This window comes from Oncorhynchus mykiss, chromosome 21 (assembly GCF_013265735.2).
Source record: "Oncorhynchus mykiss isolate Arlee chromosome 21, USDA_OmykA_1.1, whole genome shotgun sequence".
Classification (NCBI taxonomy): Eukaryota; Metazoa; Chordata; class Actinopteri; order Salmoniformes; family Salmonidae; genus Oncorhynchus; species Oncorhynchus mykiss.
In genome coordinates this window covers 12,367,647-12,384,714 of record NC_048585.1, presented here as the reverse complement: position 1 = coordinate 12,384,714, position 17,068 = coordinate 12,367,647, and the positions used below count along the sequence as shown (strand labels likewise).

Genomic DNA, 17,068 nt, shown 5'->3' with positions numbered 1-17,068 from the left:
TCCATTCTGTTGGCCTCGAGCGATACTTCTCCTTGTAGCCCTCTAACCTTTTCAGTGTGCGCAAGCCCTGGCTAGACGGAGAAGTTTGGCTCCAACAGAATGGAACATAACGCTGCAGATAAAGTTTGGAATGACACAAAGTCATGTGTACAACATAAAGCCCTGCATCACTACCAGTATTTGGGTGTTTTTGGAGCCTTTGTTCATGTTTTATCTGTGCCCGTCCAACTGCAGAACAAGCATGAGGGATGTCTATCGCTGTTTAGAGACATTTCTCAAAGTCAAAGAGTGTCTGGACGATACTATAACATGCCATCCAAAATACAGATTGTTTCAAAAAAGGGAACTTGTCCTTTAATCCATTCTTTGCCTCTGCCAGGGGGTGTTCAATCTGATCCACAGAAGAAGTGTTAGTACATCTGATTCAACTATTTAACCAATCATAGTCTTCAATCAACATTTCATTGGTTAGACTGAGTTTGTTGCAGCATCGGCTGGAGTAAAAGCCTGCATCCATGACACTTAGCAGATACCTTTGGCCAGTGGTTCTCAACTCCAGTCCTCCAGTACCCTCAAATACACTACATTTCCTGCAACAGGGTGATCAGATTAAGATCTTACATCTGTACTATATTTCTCTGTGACATGACATAAATACAGTACATAGAAGACATTAAGACATTGTCGCTGGTGGAAGTTATCGTTGGACTTGTTAGGAGGAGGAAAGTGCCACAGTCCCAGTCTCTTCTCTCGGTCTTATCATCGTGTCTATTCATGATGTGTCCTTGATTTCCTTGATTGACACGGTAGCTTGTGAATGTCACGCCTCTTCTCTTGTCTTCACATCTCAGCATCCGTTCTCAGGTACGATCCTGCACTTGAGGATCTTCAGGTAGTTCTGGACCTTGTTGGAGTCCCGTCTGAAGCAGTAGAGTAGGTCGTGGTCGCTCATGGCCTGGGACTCTCCTCAGGTGTCTGATGAGGGGTCCAAGGCCTCAGGGGAGGACAGGCCACTCAGGGTGTTACTGATCATCCCCAGGTGCTGCATCTGAGAGAGAGGGACACAGACAGTGGATTGCCAGAGATAAGGAATTTTACTTTCTGTACATACAGTTGAAGTCAGAAGTTTACATACATACATACTTAGGTTGGAGTCATTAAAACTTGTTTTTCAACCACTCCACAAATTTCTTGGTAACAATCTAATTTTGGCAAGACAGTTAGGACATCTACTTCATGCATGACACAAGTAATTCGTCCAACAATTGTTTACAGACAGATTATTTCACTTATAATTCACTGTATCACAATTCCTGTGGGTCAGAAGTTTAAAGCTTGGAAAATTCCAGAAAATTATGTCGTTTTTAGAAGCTTCTGATAGGCTAATTGACATCATTTGAGTCAGTCGGAGGTGTACCTGTGGATGTATTTCAAGGCCTACCTTCAAACTCAGTGCCACTGTGCTTGACATTATGGGAAAATCAAAAGAAATCAGCCAAGACCTCAGAAAAAAATTGTAGACCTCCACAAGTCTGGTTCATCCTTCCCAAACGCCTGAAGGCACCACGTTCATCTGTACAAACAATAGTACGTACGCAAGTATAAACACCATGGGACCACGCAGCCATCATACCGCTCAGGAAGGAGACGCGTTCTGTCTCCTAGAGATGAACGTACTTTGGTGCGAAAAGTGCAAATCAATCCCAGAACAACAGCAAAGGAACTTGTGAAGATGCTGGAGGAAACAGGTACAAAAGTATCTATAGCCACAGTAAAACGAGTCCTATATCAACATAACCTGAAAGGCCACAGGAAAATGATGTGGATATATTGAAGCAACATCTCAAGACATCAGTCAGGAAGTTAAAGCTTGGTCGCAAATGGGTCTTCCAAATGGACAATGACCCCAAGCATACTTCCAAAGTTGTGGCAAAATGGCTAAAGGACAACAAAGTCAAGGCATTGGAGTGGCCATCACAAAGCCCTGACCTATAGACCTATAGAAAATTATTTGTGGGCAGAACTGAAAAAGCGTGTGTGAGCAAGGAGGCCTACAAACCTGACTCAGTTACACCAGCTCTGTCAGGAGGAATGGACCAAAATTCACCTAACTTATTGTGGGAAGCTTGTGGTAGGCTACCCAAAACGTTTGACCCAAGTTAAACAATTTAAAGGCAATGCTACCAAATACTAATTGAGTGTATGTAAACTTCTGACCCACTGGGAATTGGATGAAATAATTACAAGCTGAAATAAATAATTCTCTCTGCTCTTATTCTGACATTTCACATTCTTAAAATAAAGTGGTGATTCTAACTGACCTAAGACAGGGAACTGGAATTGTGAAAAACTGAGTTTAAATTTATTTGGCTAAGGTGTATGTAAACTTCCGACTTCAACTGTTTTGCATTATGAGGTGTGTCTGTGTCTGTGTGTGTGTGTGTGTGCGTGTGTGTGTGTGTGTGTGTGTGTGTGTGTGTGTGTGTGTGTGTGTGTGTGTGTGTGTGTGTGTGCCTTCTCTCGTGAGTTATCACATGCCAACCCAGTAGCAGAGCGAGGATTGTCTAGTGACATCTTGGTTGGCATCTGCATTCGTCACTGACTCAGTGGTGGTGTCAACATCAGTCTACACAATGTCACTAGGGATCAAGCTGCTATAGGACTCTCTTTTCACTATAATATGCTCAAGGCTAACTCTGTCTTATTTGCTTTAATTTGCTTTCTCACTCACACTATATATATCTTTATTTCATTCTCTCTCTCACACTCACTCACTGTCACTATAGCATGTATGCTCAAGGCTAACTCTGCCTTATTTTCATTCTTTACCTCTCCCTATCTCTCACTTTCTCTCTCTCTTTCTATCCTTCTTTCTCCCACCCATCTCTGTGATTCATTTAGTGACATAAGCACTTTGTCATCTGTGAGACATTTCACATTATAACTCTTAGCCATAGGCAATATTCAACGTAATCATATTAACAACAAATAGTAAAGATGGATTTAAGTGATGATTGTTTTCTAGAATTGAGCTGCCTTCAGTATAAATGTTAATTGTATAATTATGAGCTCATAAAGATATTAATATTACTTAATTGGTGTGTGATATAATAATACATTAGTTATCAGATACACTATATATACAAAAGTATATGGACACCCCTTCAAATGAGTGGATTCGGCTATTTCAGCCACACCGTTCCCGACAGGTGTATAAAGTCAAGCACACAGCCATGCAATCTCCATAGACAAACATTGGCAGTAGAATGGCCGTACTGGTGAGATCAGTGACTTTCAAAGTGGCACCGTCACAGGATGCCACCTTTCCAACATGTCAGTCGGTCAAATTTCTGCCCTGCTAGAGCTGCCGCGGTCAACTGTAAGTGCTATTATTGTGAAGTGGAAACATCTCTGAGCACACAAGGCCACACGAGCTCACAGAAATGGGCCGCTGAGTTCTGAAGCACGTAATGCGTAAAGGTCATCTGTCTTCGGTAGCAACACTCAGTATCGAGTTCAAAACTGCCTCTGGAAGTCACATCAGCGCAAGAACTGTTCTTTGGGAGCTTCATGACATAGGTTTCCATGGCCGGGTTTGGCGGATGCCAGGAGAACGCTACCTGCCCAAATATATATAATGCCTACTGTGAAGTATGGTGGAGGAGGAATAATGGCCTGGGGAAGTTTCTCTTGATTCGGGCTCCTTAGTTCTAGTAAAGGAAAATCTTAAAAGTGAGGTCCATACAGAAATGGTTTGTTGAGATCGGTGTGGAAGAACTTGACTGGCTTGCACAGAACCCTGACCTAAACTCCATTGAACACACTTGGGATGAATTGGAATGCTGACTGCGAGCCAGACCTAATCGCCCAACATCGGTGTCCGACATCACTAATGCTCTTGTGGCTGAATGGAAGCAAGTCCCCGCAGCAATGTTCTAACAGCTAGTGGAAAACCTTCCCAGAAGAGTGGAGGCTGTTATAGCAGCAATGTTCTAACGGCTAGTGGAAAACCTTCCCAGAAGAGTGGAGGCTGTTATAGCAGCAATGTTCTAACAGCTAGTGGAAAACCTTCCCAGAAGAGTGGAGGCTGTTATAGCAGCAATGTTCTAACAGCTAGTGGAAAACCTTCCCAGAAGAGTGGAGGCTGTTATAGCAGCAATGTTCTAACAGCTAGTGGAAAACCTTCCCAGAAGAGTGGAGGCTGTTATAGCAGCAATGTTCTAACAGCTAGTGGAAAACCTTCCCAGAAGAGTGGAGGCTGTTATAGCAGCAATGTTCTAACAGCTAGTGGAAAACCTTCCCAGAAGAGTGGAGGCTGTTATAGCAGCAATGTTCTAACAGCTAGTGGAAAACCTTCCCAGAAGAGTGGAGGCTGTTATAGCAGCCTCCACTTGGTCCACTTGGTACGTCAAACCCAGTAAACCTCTTACACACACACACACACACACACACACACACACACACACACACACACACACAATCAATCACAATAGAGTTCTGAGTTCTGATTTTATCACAATGTATTTATTTTAAAGAACATTTCATGTCTAGTTGGTCTTAGAAATAAAAAATAAACAACATATTAGTTCATTTCCATGAAATTCTTTCTGAGTTACAGCCCATCTCCCTCTTGAAAATGTACATTTACAACATGAAATGGATTCATTATATGAAACATGCATGTACTCTAAACCTAAAGGTGATATGGTCATGGCAGTAATTATGGTATTCTACTCCAGTGGCTCTGCCTCCCAAACTCTGAGAGAAAATTCAAGTTTTCATCATCAAGATAAGTTACATACAGGTGTAGGATTTAATTTGAGCCAGTTTTCTACAGAAGGAAAATAATCCTGCAGCAAAGTAAATGTGAATTATTACGTGGATTATAATTCATGATATTTTTTGTATGGCTTGACACATTTTTCGTTAGGGAAAATCAAATCAAGGAAATGATGAACTTCAGAAGCCTTTTTGAAACCTCAAATAACCTACATGTTTAAAATGGACTGCATTGCAGGAAAGTTTTCCCCTGCAACAGGGTGATCAGATTAAGATCTTACATCTGTACTATATTTCTCTGTGACATGACATAAATACAGTACATAGAAGACATTAAGACATTGTCGCTGGTGGAAGTTATCGTTGGACTTGTCAGGAGGAGGAAAGTGCCACAGTCCCAATCTCTTCTCTCGGTCTTATCATCGTGTCTATTCATGATGTGTCCTTGATTTCCTTGATTGACACGGTAGCTTGTGAAAGTCACGCCTCTTGTCTTGTCTTCACATCTCAGCATCCGTTCTCAGGTACGATCCTGCACTTGAGGATCTTCAGGTAGTTCTGGACCTTGTTGGAGTCCCGTCTGAAGCAGTAGAGTAGGTCGTGGTCGCTCATGGCCTGGGACTCACCGCTGGTGTCTGACGAGGTGTCCAAGGCCTCAGGGGAGGACAGGCCACTCAGGGAGTTACTGATCATCCCCAGGTGCTGCATCTGAGAGAGAGAGACACAGACAGTGGATTGTTAGAGACAAGGAATTTTACTTTCTGTACATATTGCAACATGAGGTGTGTGTGTGTGTGTGTTCCTTCTCTCGTGAGTTATCACATGCCAACCCAGTAGCAGAGCGAGGATTGTCTAGTGACATCCTGGTTGGCATCTCCATTCGTCACTGACTCAGTGGTGGTGTCAACATCAGTCTACACAATGTCACTAGGGATCAAGCTGCTATAGGACTCTCTTTTCACTATAATATGCTCAAGGCTAACTCTGTCTTATTTGCTTTAATTTGCTCTCTCTCTCTCTCTCTCTCTCTCTCTCTCTCTCTCTCTCTCTCTCTCTCTCTCTCTCTCTCTCTCTCTCTCTCTCTGTGATTCATTCAGTCACATTATAACTCTTACATAAAGCCATAGGCAATGTTTAACATAATCATCTTAACAAATAGTAATGATGGATTCAAGTGATGATTATTTTCTAGAATTGAGCCTCAGTCAAGTAGAAATGTTTATGTAGAAGGATCCGCCCCTTTTTAAATTTTTTTTTTACCTTTATTTAACCAGGCAAGTCAGTTAAGAACAAATTCTTATTTTCAATGACGGCCTGGGAACAGTGGGTTAACTGCCTGTTCAGGGGCAGAACGACAGATTTGTACCTTGTCAGCTCGGGGGTTTGAACTCGCAACCTTCCGGTTACTAGTCCAACGCTCTAACCACTAGGCTACCCTGCCGGTAGCTCAGGACCTGAAGCAAGGACATTGATATTCTTGATTCCCTTTGAAAGGAAACACTTTGAAGTTTGTGTAAATGTGAAATGAATGTAGTAGAATATAACACATTAGATCTGGTAAAAGAAAAATGCGTTTTTTTGTATTTTTTTTGTACCATCATCTTTGAAATGCAAGACAAATGCATTTTTCCAGTCCAGGCACTATTTAGATGTTGGTCACTAGATGGCAGCAGTGTTTATGCAAAGTTCTAGACTTTTATTTTACTAGGCAGGTCAGTTAAGAACAAATTCCTATTTTCAATGATGGCCTAGGAACTGCCTTGTTCAGGGGCAGAACGACAGATTTGTACCTTGTCAGCTCGGAGATTTGAACATGAAACCTTTTGATTACTAGCCCAATGCTCTAACTACTAGGCTACCCTGCCGCCCCGACTGATCCAATGAAACATTGCATTTATGTTCAAAATGTTGTATTAAGACTGCCCAAATGTGCTTAATTGGTTTATTAATAACTTTTCATGTTCATAACTGTGCACTCTCCTCAAACAATAGCATGGTATTATTTTAGTGTATTAGCTACTGTAAATTGGACAGTGCGGTTAGATTAACAAGAATTTAAGCTTTCTGCCAATATCAGATATGTCTATGTCCTGTGAAATTTTCTTGATACTTACAACCTCATGCTAATCGCATTAGCCTATGCTAGCTCAACCGTCCCATACCCTATCAGCCACCTTCTCCCCCCATCTTCCTCTTGCCCTATCAGCCACCTTCTCCCTCCATATTTCTCTTAACCTATCAGCCACCTTCACTTATCTTCCTCTTACCCTATCAGCCACTATCTTCCCCCGTCTTCCTCTTATCCTGTCAGGCATCTTCTCCCCCCGTCTTCCTCTTATCCTGTCAGCCATCTTCTCCCCCCGTCTTCCTCTTACCCTATCAGCCACTATCTTCCCCCGTCTTCCTCTTATCCTGTCAGCCATCTTCTCCCCCCGTCTTCCTCTTATCCTGTCAGCCATCTTCTCCCCCCGTCTTCCTCTTATCCTGTCAGCCACTATCTCCCCCCGTCTTCCTCTTACCCTATCAGCCATCTTCTCCCCCCGTCTTCCTCTTACCCTATCAGCCATCTTCTCCCCCCGTCTTCCTCTTACCCTATCAGCCATCTTCTCCCCCCGTCTTCCTCTTACCCTATCAGCCACTATCTCCCCCCCGTCTTCCTCTTACCCTATCAGCCATCTTCTCCCCCCGTCTTCCTCTTACCCTATCAGCCACTATCTCCCCCCCGTCTTCCTCTTACCCTATCAGCCATCTTCTCCCCCCGTCTTCCTCTTACCCTATCAGCCATCTTCTCCCCCCATCTTTCTCTTACCTTATCAGCCACCTTCTCGACTCCCTTGCGGAGCTCGTGCACCATGTAGCTCATCTCCAGTGCTTTGTTGGAGCTGAAGTTGTTGAAGTCATCCTGGTGAACCATGTTCTGGTGGAACTGCCACAGAGGATCCTTCCATGCTACCAGCAGCTTCAGAATCACCTCCGTTAACTCCTCTCTCTGAGGAGAGAGAGAGCGAGTAGAATTGTATGTTCTTGTAGAGTTGGTTATTGAGTGTTGAAAGAGAGAAGACAGACACAAGCAAAGACATAGAAGCAGTCTACATCTGGAGACAGACATGGGTACTACAGGAAGCAGAGAGGGGTAGTACCCTCAGGGAACAGACAAGGTTACTACAGGAAGCAGAGAGGGGTAGTACTCTCAGGGAACAGACAAGGTTACTACAGGAAGCAGAGAGGGGTAGTACTCTCATGGAACAGACAAGGTTACTACAGGAAGCAGAGAGGGGTAGTACCATCAGTGAACATACAAGGTTACTACAGGAAGCAGAGAGGGGTAGTACCATCAGGGAACAGACAAGGTTACTACAGGAAGCAGAGAGGGGTAGTACTATGGTAAACAATAGTTGATTAAACAGAGTTGTATAAGACTCACAGCCAGTCTCTGCGCGTTCTCTTTGCCATTAGGGGTTAGTATGGTGGCTGTATGGCAGTGGCGGTTTATCCTGCCAATATGATTTCTGCTTGGCAGAACATATTGCTCCTGACGGAGGGAAGAAGAAAGGAGAGAAAGAAGAATTTAGTTGACAGGGAAGACGTAGGTAGAAAGCAAAAGGTCAGCGAGTCAAAGGAGCTGCATCTCTGAAGAGCAAAGCCTTCGAAAGCAAAGAAACAGAAAGCTTGTAGAACCTTTAAAGGGATAGTTCACCCAAATCACAAAATTATAATAGACTGCTGTCTAACCTTGGCAATAGACTGCTGTCTAACCTTGGCAATAGACTGCTGTCTAACCTTGGCAATAGACTGCTGTCTAACCTTGGCAATAGACTGCTGTCTAACCTTGGCAATAGACTGCTGTCTTACCTTGGCAATAGACTGCTGTCTTACCATGGAAATAGACTGCTGTCTTACCTTGGCAATAGACTGCTGTCTTACCTTGGCAATAGACTGCTGTCTGACCTTGGCAATAGACTGCTGTCTTACCATGGAAATAGACTGCTGTCTTACCTTGGCAATAGACTGCTGTCTTACCTTGGCAATAGACTGCTGTCTGACCTTGACAATAGACTGCTGTCTTACCTTGACAATAGACTGCTGTCTTACCTTCGCAATAGACTGCTGTCTTACCATGGAAATAGACTGCTGTCTTACCTTGGCAATAGACTGCTGTCTTACCTTGGCAATAGACTGCTGTCTTACCTTGGCAATAGACTGCTGTCTAACCTTGGCAATAGACTGCTGTCTAACCTTGGCAATAGACTGCTGTCTAACCTTGGCAATAGACTGCTGTCTTACCTTGACAATAGACAAATGTCTTATCTTGGCAATAGGCTGCTCTCTTACCTTGGCAATAGACTGCTGTCTTATCTTGGCAATAGACTGCTGTCTTACCTTGGCAATAGACTGCTGTCTTACCTTGGCAATAGACTGCTGTCTTACCTTGGCAATAGACTGTTGTCTTATCTTGGCAATAGACTGCTGTCTTACCTTGGCAATATACTGCTGTCTTACCTTGGCAATAGACTGCTGTCTTATCTTGGCAATAGACTGCTGTCTGACCTTGGCAATAGACTGCTGTCTTATCTTGGCAATAGACTGCTGTCTTACCTTGACAATAGACTGCTGTCTTACCTTGGCAATAGACTGCTGTCTGACCTTGGCAATAGACTGCTGTCTTACCTTGGCAATAGACTGCTGTCTTACCTTGGCAATAGACTGTTGTCTTATCTTGGCAATAGACTGCTGTCTTACCTTGGCAATATACTGCTGTCTTACCTTGGCAATAGACTGCTGTCTTATCTTGGCAATAGACTGCTCTCTTACCTTGGCAATAGACTGCTCTCTTACCTTGGCAATAGACTGCTTACAGGGTAAGGAAACCAACATGTTATTTTGTCATTTGGGTGAACTATCACTTTAATCATGCAATTTCCTCTTACTAAATTGAAACCAGCAAAAAAAAAGGAATTGGCAGCAGTTTTACAGGCGCCCAACCAATTGTGGTATTATGTGTTTTTTCCCCGCGTTATTTGTAACTTATTTTGTACTGAATATTTCTGCAACCGTATCTTACAGCAGAAAAGAGCTTCTGGATATCAGGACAGCGATCACTCACCTCGGATTAGACAAATAATTTTTCTACAACAAGCAGGACGCACAGGACATTCTCCAAACACCCAACAGGGCCAACATCCCCGTTATTTGCAAGAGGAAGAAACGCAGGTACAGGGGACACCGAGCGGGACACCGAGCGGGATGCCTCGTGGGGACACCGAGCGGGACACCGAGCGGGACACCGAGCGGGATGCCTCGTGGGGACACCGAGCGGGACACCGAGCGGGACACCGAGCGGGATGCCTCGTGGGGACACCGAGCGGGACACCGAGCGGGACACTGAGCGGGACACCGAGCGGGAAGCCTCATGAGGACGCGGAGAAGGCGAGAGGGAAAGCTGCCGTTACCGTCAATACTACTCGCCAACATGCAATCATTGGACAATAAATTAGATGAGGTACGATCACGAATATCCTAGCAACGGGACATCTAAAACTGTAATATCCTGTGTTTCACAGAACCGTGGCTGAATGACGACATGGATATTCAGCTAGCGGGATATACGCTGCACCGGCAAGATAGAACAGCACAATCCGGTAAGACGAGGGGGGGGGGGGGGGGGGGGGGGGTCTGTGCATATTTGTAAACAACAGCTGGTGCACAAAATCTAAGGAAGTCTCTAGATTTTGATCGCCTGAAGTAGAGTATATTGTGATAAATTGCAGGCCACACTACTTGCCTAGAGAGTTCTCAGCTATACTTTTCGTGGCTGTTTATTTACCACCACAGACAGATGCTGGCGCTAAGACCACACTCAGTCAGCTGTATAAGGAAATAAGCAAACAGGAAACCACTCACCCAGAGGTGGTGCTCCTAGTGGCCATAGTCTTTAATGCAGGGAAACTTAAATAAGTTCTACCAAATTTCTATTAACATGTTAAATGTGCAACCAGAGGGAAACAAATTCTAGATCACCTGTACTCCACACACAGAGACACATACAACGCTCTCCCTCGCCCTTCATTTGGTAAATCCGACCACAACTCTATCCTCCTGATTCCTGCTTACAAGCAAACATGAAAGCAGGAAGCAGCAGTGACAGATGCAGCAGATGCTAAACTACAGGACTGCTTTGCTGTCTCAGACTGGAATATGTTCTGGGATTCTTCCGATGGTATTGAAGAGTACACCACATCAGTCACTGGCTTAATCAATAAGTGTGTCGAGGATGTCATCCCCACAGTGACTGTACGTACATACCCCAACCAGAAGCCATGGATTACAGGCAACATTCGCATTGAGGTAAAGGGCAGAGCTGCTGCTTTAAAGGTGCGGGACTCTAACCCGGAAGCTTACAATAAATCCTGCTATGCCCTGCGACGAACCATCAAACAGGCAAAGCGTCAATACAGGGCTAAGATTGAATCATACTACACCGGCTCCGATGCTCGTCTTATGTGGCAGGGCTTGCAAACTATTACAGATTACAGAGGGAAGCACAGCCGCGAGCTGCCCAGTGACACGAGCCTACTAGACGAGTTAAATCACTTCTATGCTTGCTTCATGGAAAACAACACTTAGGCATGCATGAGAGCATCAGCTGTTCCGGACGACTGTGTGATCACGCTCTCCGTAGCCGACGTGAGTAAGATCTATAAACAGGTCAACATATACAAGGCTGTAGGGCCAGACGGATTACCAGGACGTGTGCTCCGGGCATGTGCTGACCAACTGGCAGGTGTCTTCACTGACATTTTCAACATGTCCTTGATTGAGTCTGTAATACCAACATGTTTCAAGCAGACCACCATAGTCCCTGTGCCCAAGAACACAAAGGCAACCTGCCTAAATGACTACAGACCAATAGCACTCACGTCCGTAGACATGCAGTGCTTTGAAAGGCTGTTAATGGCTCACATCAACACCATTATCCCAGAAACCCTAGACCCACTCCAATTTGCATACCGCCCAAACAGATCCACAGATGATGCAATCTCTATTGCACTCCACACTACCCTTTCCCATCTGGACAAAAGGAACACTTATGTGAGAATGCTATTCATTGACTACAGCTCAGCGTTAAACACCATAGTACCCTCAAAGCTCATCACTAAGCTAAGGATCCTGGGACTAAACACCTCCCTCTGCAACTGGATCCTGGACTTCCTGACAGGCCGCCCCCATGTTGTAAGGGTAGGTAGCAGCACATCTGCCACGCTGATCCTCAACACTGGAGCCCCCCAGGGGTGCGTGTTCAGTCCCCTCCTGTACTCCCTGTTCACTCATGACTGTATGGCCAGGCACGACTCCAACACCATCATTAAGTTTGCAGACGACACAACAGTGGTAGGCCTGATCACTGACAACGACGAGACAGCGTATAGGGAGGAGGTCAGAGACCTGGCCAGGTGGTGCCAGAATAACAACCTATCCCTCAACATAACCAAGACTAAGGAGATGATTGTGGACTACAGGAAAAGGAGGACCGAGTATGCCCCCATTCTCATTGACGGGGCTGTAGTGGAGCAGGTTGAGAGCTTCAAGTTCCTTGGTCTCCACTTCACCAACAAACTAGAATGGTCCAAACACACCAAGACCGTCGTGAAGAGGGCAGATCAAAACCTATTCCCCCTCAGGAAACTAAAATGATTTGCCATGGGTTCTGAGATCCTCAAAACGTTCTACAGCTGTAACATCGAGAGCATTCTGGCTGGTTGCATCACTGCCTGATATGGCAATTGCTCGGCCTCCGACCGCAAGGCACTACAGAGGGTAGTGCGTACAGCCCAGTACATCACTGGGGCTAAGCTGCCTGCCATCCAGGACCTCCACACCAGGCGATGTCATAGGAAGGCCCTAAAAATGGTCAAAGACCCAGCCACCCCAGTCATAGACTGTTCTCGCTACTGTATATAGCTCGCTACTGTATAAAGCCTCGCTACTGTATATAGCCTCTCTACTGTTATTTTTCAGTGTCTTTTTACTGTTGTTTTTCATTCTTTACTTACCTATTGTTCACCCAATACCTTTTTTGCACTATTGGTTAGAGCCTGTAAGTAAGCATTTCACTGTAAGGTGACACCTGTTGTGGTCGGCGCACATGACAAATACACTTTGATTTGATTTAATGATCTGCTACATGACATGTTGAAAGACTGTTGTTCTTAACGTCAAGATTTCCATCTTAAAATCCTCTTTTATACATCTGATTATCGCAAACCAATATGTCACATCAACAACCACACAGTGTTATAGTGGGTTCTGTCATTAGTGACAGAGACAGACAGAGAGAGAGAGAAAGAGACGAGGACTGTGTCATTAGTGACAGAGACAGACAGAGAGAGAGAGAAAGAGACTAGGACTGTGTCATTAGTGACAGAGACAGACAGAGAGAGAGAGAAAGAGACTAGGACTGTGTCATTAGTGACAGAGACAGACAGAGAGAGAGAGAAAGAGACTAGGACTGTGTCATTAGTGACAGAGACAGACAGAGAGAGAGAGAAAGAGACTAGGACTGTGTCATGATTGACAGAGACAGACAGAGAGAGAGAGAAAGAGACTAGGACTGTGTCATTAGTGACAGAGACAGACAGAGAGAGAGAGAAAGAGACTAGGACTGTGTCATGATTGACAGAGACAGACAGAGAGAGAGAGAAAGAGACTAGGACTGTGTCATTAGTGACAGAGACAGACAGACAGAGAGAGAGAGAAAGAGACTAGGACTGTGTCATGATTGACAGAGACAGACAGAGAGAGAGAGAAAGAGACTAGGACTGTGTCATTAGTGACAGAGACAGACAGAGAGAGAGAGAAAGAGACTAGGACTGTGTCATTAGTGACAGAGACAGACAGAGAGAGAGAGAAAGAGACTAGGACTGTGTCATTAGTGACAGAGACAGACAGAGAGAGAGAGAAAGAGACTAGGACTGTGTCATTAGTGACAGAGATACAGAGAGAGAAAGAACGAGAGAAAAGAAAGAGGTAACCTTGAGCATACTAGAGAAAGATAAGGGGACTTACAAATTCAGAGTGCAGGTCACTGGAGATGCTGTGCATCCTGGCACTGTGCTGGATGACCCGGTCAAAGAGGTCTGCCAGGGAGAGGAAGTGGCACCCCGCCTGGCCGTGGACACAGATGGGTGCCGCGCTCGCGCTGCCACTGCCACGCAGCTCCACACACAGCAACACCATGAGCAGAGCCCACACTGGAAGAGAGAGGGAGAGAGGGAGAAGGATGAGGATGATGAGATAAATAGAGAGGAGGTTGAAGGAGTTGAGAGAGAGGAGGGCAATAGAGGGAGAGGACAGGATCCTCTCACCAGCCAGGAGCAGCACTGACACTGGCAGAGAGAGAGTGAGAAGAGGAACAGAGAGAGGTGTGGATGGGATCCTGTCTCACAAGGCAGATGCAGCACTCAAACTGGTGGAAATATAGAGGGAGAGGGGAACAATGAGAAGAGCAATGAGAAGGAGGAAAGGGCAGGATAGAGGGATGAGGACAGGAGGGAGAGGGGAACACTGAGAGAGGAATAGAAGGAGAAGAGGATGAAGAGAGACAACACTGACACTGACAGAGGGATAGAAGGAGAAAAGAGACAACACTGACACTGACAGAGGAATAGAAGGAGAAGAGGATGAAGAGAGACAACACTGACACTGACAGAGGAATAGAAGGAGAAAAGAGACAACACTGACACTGACAGAGGAATAGAAGGAGAAGAGGATGAAGAGAGACAACACTGACACTGACAGAGGAATAGAAGGAGAAAAGAGACAACACTGACACTGACAGAGGAATAGAAGGAGAAGAGGATGAAGAGAGACAACACTGACACTGACAGAAGAATAGAAGGAGAAAAGAGACAACACTGACACTGACAGAGGAATAGAAGGAGAAGAGGATGAAGAGAGACAACATTGACACTGACAGAGGGATAGAAGGAGAAGAGGATGAAGAGAGACAACACTGACACTGACAGAGGAATAGAAGGAGAAAAGAGACAACACTGACACTGACAGAGGAATAGAAGGAGAAGAGGATGAAGAGAGACAACACTGACACTGACAGAGGAATAGACAGAAAAGAGAGACAACACTGACACTGAGAGAGGAATAGAAGGAGAAGAGAGACAACACTGACACTGACAGAGGAATAGAAGGAGAAGAGGATGAAGAGAGACAACATTGACACTGACAGAGGAATAGAAGGAGAAGAGGATGAAGAGAGACAACACTGACACTGACAGAGGGATAGAAGGAGAAGAGGATGAAGAGAGACAACACTGACACTGACAGAGGAATAGAAGGAGAAGAGGATGAAGAGAGACAACACTGACACTGACAGAGGGATAGAAGGAGAAGAGGATGAAGAGAGACAACACTGACACTGACAGAGGAATAGAAGGAGAAGAGGATGAAGAGAGACAACACTGACACTGGATAGTGACTGACTGGTTGAGGGAGGAAGAGGAAAAGAGAAAGGGAAGAAGAGGTGGTAAACAGAGGAGAGAATCTAGTTCCACAGGCAGAGGCATGCATGTATAGCTCCTCAGTCCCTGGTCCCTGGTCCCTGGTCCCTGGTCCCTGCTCCCTGGTCCTTGCACCCTGCTCCCTGTTCCCTGCTCCCTGGTCCTTGCTCCCTGCTCCCTGGTCCCTGGTCCCTGGTCCCTGGTCCCTGCGCCCTGGTCCCTGGTCCCTGGTCCCTGGTCCCTGGTCCTTGCTCCCTGGTCCCTGGTCCTTAGTCCCTGGTCCCTGGTCCTTGCTCCCTGCTCCCTGTTCCCTGGTCCCTGGTCCTTGGTCCCTGGTCTTTGCTCCCTGCTCCCTGGTCCCTGCTCCCTGCTCCCTGCTCCCTGCTCCCTGTTCCCTGCTCCCTGCTCCCTGCTCCCTGCTCCCTGCTCCCTGCTCCCTGCTCCCTGGTCCCTGCTCCCTGCTCCCTGCTCCCTGCTCCCTGCTCCCTGCTCTCTGCATGCACTGCCTGGCTTGTTCTTAGAGGTAGCTACCTTGTTTGATGTTGTTCCTGGACATTCTGTGTTGCTTGGTGGTATTTTTGAAGCTGGAGGATGTACAGTGACACGCAGCTATTTAAAGGGACCAGGAGTATTAAGGAAAGGGTCTCTCTCTCTGTCATCATGTGATGACCACAATCATTTAGGAGGGGAGGAGAGAGAGACAGAGGTTTGCGTGAGTTTTCATTCGCCCTCAATTTTCTCTTTCTGTTTTTTCATCAGATCATGATGGAAGTCGGCTTCACAGCCCAAAGCGGACGGGACAAATCAGGACAGATACAGGGTGAAAATGCTCATTCAGTTCACCCCCCAGCCCCTTCACCAGTTTCACTGTCATTCATTAGGCTAGTTAAGTGCATAAGCGATGCTCAGAAAAAAGGTGCTATCTAGAACCTAAAAGGGTTCCACGTCTGTCCCCATAGGAGAACCCTTTGAAGAACCCTTTCTGGTTCCAGAACCCTTTTGGATTCCATGTAGAACACCTTTCTACAGAGGGTTCTACATGGAACCCAAAAGGGTTCTACCTGGAACCAAAGAGGGCTCTCCTTTGTGTACAGCCAAGGAACCCTTTTGGAACCCTTTTATCTCAGAGTGTACAGTAGTATGGTACTGCCATTCACACTGACCAGCTCCCATGTTTCTCACATGGTGATGACTTCATCCACGTGTTAAACTCATTCCACAGAGGGCTGCGTTCTGTAGTGTACAGGAGTATGGTACTGCCATTCACACTGACCAGCTCCCATGTTTCTCACATGGTGATGACTTCATCCACGTGTTAAACTCATTCCACGGAGGGCCGCGTTCTGTAGTGTACAGGAGTATGGTACTGCCATTCACACTGACCAGCTCCCATGTTTCTCACATGGTGATGACTTCATCCACGTGTTAAACTCATTCCACAGAGGGCTGCGTTCTGTAGTGTACAGTAGTATGGTACTGCCATTCACACTGACCAGCTCCCATGTTTCTCACATGGTGATGACTTCATCCACGTGTTAAACTCATTCCACAGAGGGCTGCGTTCTGTAGTGTACAGGAGTATGGTACTGCCATTCACACTGACCAGCTCCCATGTTTCTCACATGGTGATGACTTCATCCACGTGTTAAACTCATTCCACGGAGGGCCGCGTTCTGTAGTGTACAGGAGTATGGTACTGCCATTCACACTGACCAGCTCCCATGTTTCTCACATGGTGATGACTTCATCCACGTGTTAAACTCATTCCACGGAGGGCC

The 17,068-nt window shown here is 45.8% G+C and overlaps 1 protein-coding gene across 1 annotated transcript; it reads right to left on the bottom strand.

The window, feature by feature from the left end:
* Positions 1-602: 602 nt before the first annotated feature.
* Positions 603-15,846, bottom strand: LOC118943005 (prolactin-like). Its single transcript, XM_036958473.1, is given in 5 exon segments — positions 603-1,048; positions 7,589-7,768; positions 8,204-8,311; positions 13,843-14,027; positions 15,822-15,846. Coding segments are annotated over 5 exon segments (699 nt in total). The 3' UTR covers positions 603-847.
* Positions 15,847-17,068: the final 1,222 nt, after the last annotated feature.